Below are 8,825 nucleotides of genomic sequence, written 5' to 3'. Positions count from 1 at the left end.
GTGTCAGGAGCGTCAGGGGGTGTCAGGGGGCGTCGGGGAGCGTCAGGGAGTCGCTAGGGGGTAGCTAGCAGTTGTTGTAGCAACTCCAAGACTTGACAGAGCAACCCCTCACATCGTTTAACTCTGTTATGAGAAATCCACCTTAGCTGCAACTGCACCCAACTAAGGTGCATTTCTCACAACAGAGTTACGTCTCACAACAGTTAGTTCAACCTCCACAACATTTAGTCATTTGGACACAACCTAGTGTCAGTTTCATGTTCATTTCATCCAATAACATATCCTTCAGGACACAAAGTAAATCTATTCTCTGTCAGCTAAACCCATCATAGAGTCATTCTGATCTCGAGCCCCAAAGAGCTGATCCACCATTCTCTGGATCCAGGCTCGGCTTAAAGACCTCCTCTCAACCCGCCTAGATCTCTCAGTGAGGCAAACCCAGGCTTAGACTCCAGCGGTTTTAGTCCCACCCATGATCCAGCAGTCGGACCCTTTATACCTTAGTTATACCTATTGCTCTAAATGCTTTTATGTAATCACTTCAGATGTTATCAGTGTCTGGGCAGGAACTTTGTTCCACTTTTTTTCCAGCTTTGCCTCAGCTTGTTGAAATGTCTTGCATATTGACGTTTTGCAACTGTGATAGGATCTTGTCAATTTGGCAGTAAATTAAAAAAAAAAAAAAAAACGGTTACTAGAAACATCTAGAAGAAGATTGTTTTTCAACTCTCCCAAAAAATCATTCAAGTTTGTTATTTTTTTGTATGAAGAATTAGGGGATTTTTACAACAGAACTGTAGCAGGGCCTTTTATTTGATCCTTTTGTTTCTATTTGCTAAGTTAAAACTCCAGTTAATAAATATTATCTCTGATTCTGGTATTTCAGGAGAAGTTGGTGTCATTCATTCAAAGGTCTGCTGTATGGATGCTGCGTGTATTAAACTTCAGAGTTTATAGATCTATATGCATGTATGTTTCACTAAAAATGGTCAACTGAATGCGTGTTTTTGAGGGTAATGTAAACATAGCATCAGTAGTCGTTTCAGGTATAAAGGAAATGGAATAGAAGTAATTGCGTTAACCCTTTAACACCTGTACGTCGCCAGTGACACTTAAACACAAAGTCTTTAAGATACTGTAACCTTTCAACCTTTTACACAATAACTCCTGAAATTACTGTGTAAACGGTTGAAAAGTTACAGTAAATCAAAGAACATAAACACTGGAGCTGTGCTGTTAAAGGGTTAACTTTGAAGAGAATCCAGAAACCATTTCTGCTTTCAAATGTTCCACTTCTCAGTTTTCACTGTGCGATGCTCCGAGGCCAGACGAAGATCAAACACCGATCAAGGCTGGACAGGAAGTGGGATCGCTGCCGTGTCGCCTTTGTTTTGGAAGTTTGAACTTTCAACCACTGAAAGCTGAATGCACTTTGGAGCCAATTCAGGAAAACGTCCACAGAGGCAAAGAGTCGGGTCGCGTTCCTGTCTCCAGCAGCAGGACTGTGTGGCCTCGTGTCTGCACGTGAGCGCCATGAAGCTCAGCATTCCTCCCAGATGGAGCATCTACACTTTACCCAACTTTTGAAAAAACAGCTGGTTCAGCACATCACAACATTCCCAGGTGCAGTTTCTGAAAACCAAAGGAAATCTGCTGCTGAAGGACACGCACACTTGCTTATCAGAAACAATGACACACTCGTTTTTGTGTTCTTTGCATAGGTTCATGATGACCCAGCTCTGAATTTATTTCTTAGTTGGCTTTGGCTAAATTCAGTAAACTTCCTTTAAATTTCTTTACAGATCATCAGGCGCAAATATATCTTACATGTCCACAAAGGTAACGTCTTGCACACTCAATGAGAGACATAAAACAGTATATAAACTAAAATGTTGCTACAGCGGTTCATTGACTATTTAAATGTGGTTAAATGTGGTCTTTAGCATGCACCATGACTTCCAGAGAAGGCTCTCACGGCTTTCTGAAGCTCCAGAATGAGGAAGGAGGAGGCCTTCAAACCGAAACCAAGCCGGAAGAGCCTTTCAGCAGGTCTTCTCCTCATTCTCCAAACAAAGAGGTTCGTTTCCACTCTGAAGGTAAAGTCTGTCTTCACGTTTGGAATGGCTGATGTGTCTGATGCACACCCGTCTCCATGTTCCTCCATCTGCCCTCCTCCATGGTTACAAGGGCCCCCCCCTGCAGCCTCCGACTCCATCACGGCACAGCTTTATCTAAACACAAGAAGGCACTCGTGAGTTTCCTCCTCACATACAGGAACATGGCTGTTTTAAAGGGGCCATAGCATGAAAAAACAACTTTTTCATCTTTTAAGTGTATTCTACTGTTCATTCCTCTCTATAAAGAACCTCAAAGCAATATTTTGATCCGTTCATGCATTTCTGAGTAATCCTTTAAAAACCGGTCCCCTCAGCAGCAGCCCCTCCCAAACCCATGAAAACGAGCAGGTTCTCACGATCTGATGTCACAGAGTGAGACCGCCCCTTTCAGGAAGACTCTGCTCTGACAGCGCCGCCCCCAGTCCAACACCAACACCCAATTTCTCCACAGAGCTAGTGGTGATAGGCAAAAAAAAACTTTCATTTTAGATGCGGAATACCGTTAATCTTCCAGTTGTGTAAATAAATTCCAGCTCAAACAGGTGTTTGTTACTTTAGACACAGGGCTACTAATAGAAAAATGCGTGTCTGGTGTGAATTGCAGGAGAGTGCGTACGCCGCGCGCACTCCACTCTCGCTTCCGCGTCCAGTTTGAACCTAGCGCTAGGAATCGAGTCGTTTTACTTCAAGGTAGGAAAAAAATCCACAAAAAATAACTAATATTTCATAAATAATTTGTTTTTGAGTGTTTCAAAGGTAATATATGATCATATATATGGATGTAGTTTATTCTGAAAGATTGAAGAAAATCAAGGTACGACCCCTTTAACTCAATCAGTTGCTTTTCTCTTCCTGCAAGAGCTAGGAATCATGTTAAACATATAAACAACTGTAAAGAAGCTTCTCATGGCTCCGGTCATGTTGGCTTCATCAAATCAGCTTTTTCCACCAATGAGCTGCAGCGTCTGGCAGTGAAGGAAAAGGCTGACATTTGGCACCTCTGGATGCTCACAGGAGGAAACTCATTTTCGTCGTCCAGACACACAGGTCCAGAGGCAAACTCATGCTCCGGGATGACCTCCCCCCTCTTTGCGCCGCCGTCCTCAGAGTAACCTGAGCGAGAAAACAGAAACTCCAGTCAGTCGTATCAGAGCACAGCTGCCGTTACCCCAAACAGAACAAAGAAAATCAAATCAGGATTGGATTCTTATGTCAAGTTTTGAATTTTGACTCAAAACAGAAAAAGTCATGTGATTTGATTTGGTTTTGTTTGATTCAAATTTCTTGGATGAAAGGGAGCTGCTGGTGAGCCAGGTTCTCCATTCATATCATAGCAGAAGACTTAAATTAAGTTTTTAATCAAGTCCTGGAAAGTAATGACATAATATTGAAAGTAATTTACATTTGAAACATAAACAATAAACAAATGAAGAGACGAAACGTCAGGATCAGCAGGGAGCTCGTCTGGAATGCGGCTGAGCGACTGACCGGTGAGGGTTGCAGTGATGGGACGGGAGGCAGGTAAGGCAGCAGTTGCAGCGTATGAGGGGGGGCAAATAGTCTGCTCTGAGCCTGCTGACTCGCTGCCTTTCTCTGAGCTGCCATGGTCATCAAAGAAGCTGAGACAGGAAAAAACAAAGAGGGAATGCTGTCTCAGCTGTCATAGGGAGACCGTTCTACCAGATACACTGCCCAAAAAATGAAGGGAACACCTAAACAACCCAATGTTACACCAAGTCAGGGATAGGAAACTCCAGGCCTCGAGGGCCGCTGTGTCTGCCAGATATCCAAGCCCTACTCATGACTGATTACCTGGTTCACTTTTACACTTTAACTTTGATTCTGCATCCAGACCTCCATAGAATAGAATAGAATACATCGAATAATACATCTAATCGAATAATACATCATAGAATAATACATCTAATCGAATAATACATCATAGAATAATACATCTAATTTCCATGAATCATTTCATGTGATGTGTGTTCCATGCAAATATATACAGAATGAAGCTTTTAAAAAGAATATTTATTCAGTTATAGAATGTGTTTCGTTCCCTTTATTCTTTTGAGCAGTGCATGAAACTGGACAGTGCCTTTAATTAAAAAAATGAAGAAAGTAATTCCCCAATTTCCTTAAACCCACATTCCCGTGAGCTCACTTGTGTTTGGAGAGAAGTTCACACTCGCCCCCATCCTGCAGATCCACGTTATAGATGAAGAGCTGCCCATCAGCTGTGACCACCAGCAGCCGTGGAAGCTTCTGGATACTGCAAACCCAAACGGAGTTTTAGCCTTCAGAGCAACTAGCGGCCATATAGACTGCAATGCCAACACACATTTTAGAAATATTAAAAGTGGTACTGAGGGTGAGCTTCCAGGAGAGCGTCTCATCCATCCACCCGACAAACGAGAGCTCACCTGACCAAGGTGCAGACACTGCTGTGAGCGGATGACGACAGGTGAACGGTGGCGAAGGCACGGTCCTGGCTCATCACGTCACACACCTGAGCAGGAAGGTAGCTGCTGGCTGCTGAGAACATCCTCCCCACATACGATGTCCAGGTGTCAGCCTCGCCCCCCTCCCTGCAGACATGAGGATACATGAAGACTCAGCTACATGGCTTGGTTGGCTGTAAGGTTCTTTTGAAAACTAATGTTGCATCCCACATAAGCAAAGGCCGTAGCACAACGGTCACAAAAGAATGAAGAACAGAGTTTATTAAAAAAAATGTTCTGTTTATCAAAACGAAGCAAACAGACAAAAATCATGGGATTGGAACCTTGACCAAACATAAAATAGGTCAGAGAACAGCTGACCCAGCCACGATGACTGTGGGAGTCAACAGTGAATCATTCTGCTGAAAATGCATGTGGCGCAGAGGGAGAACGGTCAACCTGTGATCAGGAGATTCCAGGTTCAATTCCTGACTTGCCTGACCACGTGAGGAAGTGTCCTTGAGCAAGACACCAAAGCTCACTCCTCCTGGTGGTTAGAGGTTAGTGCCAGCGTTCAGCAGCAGAGCCGCCGTCAGAGTGTGAATGTGACTGCAAAGAACTTTGGGCCTTTAACCCTTTAACACCTGAGATGTCATCAGTGACACTAAAACACAAAATCTTTAACATACTGGAACTTTTCAGCCATTAACACGATCAACGTAATTCTAGTAATTGTGAAGGAGAAAAGTGGCTCCACACCTTCAGTACTGTACAGACATTTGGGGCACTACGTATAAAACGTATTTAACTTCAGTCTGAACTTCACAAAAGAAGGCAATAAGAATCGTCACAGGAAGTAAATACAGAGACCCGCCAGGACCACTCAGTCACCTGAAAATACTAAAGTTTAGTGACGTAGTTGATTATAATATTCTCCAACGTATGTACAAGGTGCACAGGTCATGTTTACCCCTCAATTTAGAGGTTAAACTCAAAAGACAAAATCCCATCGACTTAAAAGGACATGAAATATTCACAAAACAAAGAATCAGAACAAAAGTGTTGGAGAGATCTGTTTCAGCTTACAGTCCTAACATATGGAATAAACTAGATAAGGACATTAAGGATACAAAACAATTGCTGCCTTTAAAAGTGTCATTAAGAGGGAGATGTTAAGCAAATATTAGAGATAATCAGTAGAAAAATAATTTCATAAAACTATGTAGTCAATGCCACTGGACCTAGTGTTGGTAAAAAGAATTAAATGTGTATGTATTTTTGTTTATATGTCCTAAATATTTATGTAAAAGCTCATTTTCCTTTTCCTTGTTTTATATATTTTGATTTAATTTTGTAGATTTAGCAATAGGGGCAGATAATATACGTTTTCCTCTTTCTGCTCCTTTTCATTTATTGACTGTTTTATGATTATTTAGTATTATTTCAATGTTATGTATTGGTACTAAATGAAGTAAAATCGATTTAAAAACACAAATATATAAAAAAATAAACAATAAACATGCCAAAACACAATTTCATGAAACAAGAAACAGGCTGTAAATGAAAAGTCAAATGTTAAGAGTAAACATTGAGAAGAGAGCTGAAGGTTCTCTCACGTTGGTTCCAGCTGTTCCAGCCTGAAGATGTGCACAGTCTCAGTGTTGCTGGAGGCACAGAGGAAGAGAGCATCCAGGCTGAAGGACAGAGAGCGAATGCTGACATACCTGGACACACATGCACACACACACATGCACGCATCGGATGGTTAGTGTGGTCTCTTTGAGCCGCCTTCACTCAGCAGGCTGAGCAGATGTAGAAGAGCTCTTTTACCTCTTCATGCCTCTGCGAAACTCAAACAGACGCAGACCTTCAGGAATGGAAAACACTCGGATGACCGTACCCTGTGCAGAGCCACCGTCACTTTGGTTTACAAGAACATTCTCATCCCACATGAACTCTGTTCCAGAGCAGACCTGGGGGGAAAGCCTTTCTTACCCTCTCTGACGCGCTGGCAAGTTTGGTGGCTGAGGTGTTGAAGGTCAGAGCTGCCAGAGGAGCGTCGTGGGCAGAGATCACTGCCACTGTGCTCTGAAAGCACAACATCCACAACTTACACTCGAAGCAATCCTTACAGCTCTGCAGGCACAGGTGGAACTGTGAGGATGGAGGGATGTGGGTCTGCCAGCTCTGAATCACACTTTTGACTGTAGCAAACTGTCAGCAGAGTGAGCCTGAACTCTGAGCTAATATTCAGTCTGACGTTTTCATGGTCCATCTCTCAGAAACATCAACCCTAGCCACTATTACAGATGTCAGAATCCAGTCCAGGCCTGATGTATTTCAATAAACCAGCCGTTTAGCTGCTTTCTGATTAAACCTATATAAGTGACGGACAGATGACGCTCAGGGAAAAGAGCGAAATGTGAGCAGAGTCCATTTTCATCTGGTGTTAAACCCAGCAGAATCCAAGCAGCTCTTCTGTATTCCACCAGAAGATGGCGCTGAAAATATTACAAGCATCATTATAAAAGGACATGAAAAACAGAGTAATAGGCATGAAAAGGATGTTTTTCACACAGGTTTTAAAAGGTGAGTACAGAAACGAGAGAACGGGACAGAAACGGGGTGTTTTCAAAACCGCTGTCCGCCAGACCACCAGAGACAGGCGTTGATGAAGCACCAGACATTCCCTTTTTACAACATAACAGAGTTTACAACACACAGGTTTAAGAAAACCCTTTTCTCTACTGATGAAACACAGAACTCTAAAATACCTGCAGCGCCTGGTTCACACTGGACATGGAAGCGGCGTGGACCGGAGTCTGTGGCGTCCGCTCTCTCCTGCGTCTAACTGATGCGCATTTTCCAGCAACGGTCGACAGGTTCTTCTGCTAGAGTTTTTTTTTTGTTTGTTTTTGCCATCTTGAGTAAATTAATAACCTAAAATATGACCCCATGTTTCTGCTAAGAAGAACTGGTCTCTGTTGTTGTTTTTTCACACCCAAAACCCAGCCCCACCCCCCACTCCAGAGTCGGCCCACTACGCTGATCAGTGTGCGTCTTTTTTGTGTTTTATCTGTTTATCTGTATTTATTTTCTTCTCTACAGTCTGTTTAGATACAATAACATGATCATATTTGTCAGTCTCTGTGTTTTATCGTGAAAAACTGGTTATATTTTGAAAATAAACCAGATTTTCTCATGAATCTTGATGTCACTTCCTGCTAGAATTAATGTGGATCGCTCGCGGCTCGCAAATAAAATAGACCAGACGCCGAAATGATGCGCTGCAGGGCACAAGCCTTCGACGGAGGACTGCGGCGCTTCGTGTCTGGTGTGAGCCACACCATAGGTCAACAAGGGCGCCGGATGGAAGCGGCCTCCCTTCCACGCCGCTTCTGCATCCAGTGTGAACCAGCCGTAAGTCATGATGCACTTTTAAGTCTTTAATGTTTTTATAAATATAAAATAAATGATATTTTTCTGTTCAGCTCTTGTTAAAGAACAGAATACCAACACTGGATGCTGGTGCTTTTAACTCTGCATATTTATTGCAGCTAAACTCAGTTCACTCTAGCTCAGGGGTCACCAACCTGGTGCCCACAGGCCCCCAAGGACCCCACAAGGTGCCCTCAGGTCTCTTCTAAAATTAGAACTACTCACTTGTGAGCTGCATCTAAAATTTTGTTTTATTCTGTTGCTATTTTTTTAAATAGATTTAAAAACGAGGACATCTGAAAAATCTGTTCATAATACACGAACTTCAGATAAGTTTAGGTGACCTCTGACCTACTCCAGTTCAAAGATCATTAAATTTGTTAAAAATGCTGCAGATTCTGTCATTGGTTCAAAATGTTCAAGATTTGTTTAAAAATGTGTAAGTTGATTTTTCTTTAACATTGCATAGTTGATAAACATGGAACAACATAGAGAAAATGAGACATTTTCCCATGAAATGTAGTGATGTAAGTAATCATCTGAAAATGTAACAATTACAGATTAATAAAGTTCTGAATATTGATGTTTGTTTCCTAGCTTGTTGTCATTCTTGATACTTATGGTGAGAAATCAGAGTCTTCACATAGAGGAGGATCATTATTATTATTAATAATGTAGAACTGAAGGTAAACTGAACAAATTTGTTATTTCAAACTGGTAGCTCTTCGTATGACTCGGTACCAATGAAAAGCTCTCAGTTTCATAAAGGTTGGTGACCCCTGTTCTAAATCAACCACTAGTGTGAGTGGAGTGCAGCACTAATGCTGTA

General features: G+C 42.2%; 1 protein-coding gene across 2 annotated transcripts in view; it reads right to left on the bottom strand.

Annotated features, from left to right (window-relative positions):
* Positions 1 to 1,701: 1,701 nt before the first annotated feature.
* The window catches only part of wipi1 (WD repeat domain, phosphoinositide interacting 1), a 13,050-nt gene continuing 5,926 nt past the window's right edge, over positions 1,702 to 8,825 (bottom strand). The window contains exons 6-13 of one of the 2 annotated variants that reach the window (XM_024291355.2): positions 6,554 to 6,646; positions 6,389 to 6,459; positions 6,175 to 6,282; positions 4,541 to 4,705; positions 4,282 to 4,389; positions 3,606 to 3,736; positions 3,130 to 3,230; positions 1,702 to 2,231 (exon numbers count right to left, since the gene is read on the bottom strand). In XM_024291355.2, coding sequence (XP_024147123.1) covers positions 2,181 to 2,231; positions 3,130 to 3,230; positions 3,606 to 3,736; positions 4,282 to 4,389; positions 4,541 to 4,705; positions 6,175 to 6,282; positions 6,389 to 6,459; positions 6,554 to 6,646 — 828 coding nt within the window. In that variant the 3' untranslated portion in view covers positions 1,702 to 2,180. Of the gene's footprint in view, positions 2,232 to 3,115; positions 3,231 to 3,605; positions 3,737 to 4,281; positions 4,390 to 4,540; positions 4,706 to 6,174; positions 6,283 to 6,388; positions 6,460 to 6,553; positions 6,647 to 8,825 lie in introns of both variants that reach the window. The other variant, XM_024291356.2, reaches the window with a different exon arrangement.

Source organism: Oryzias melastigma, linkage group LG8, assembly GCF_002922805.2.
Source record: "Oryzias melastigma strain HK-1 linkage group LG8, ASM292280v2, whole genome shotgun sequence".
NCBI classification, from domain to species: domain Eukaryota; kingdom Metazoa; phylum Chordata; class Actinopteri; order Beloniformes; family Adrianichthyidae; genus Oryzias; species Oryzias melastigma.
Note: the sequence above shows the minus strand (reverse complement) of the source record. Positions and strands in the feature narration are given on the sequence as shown.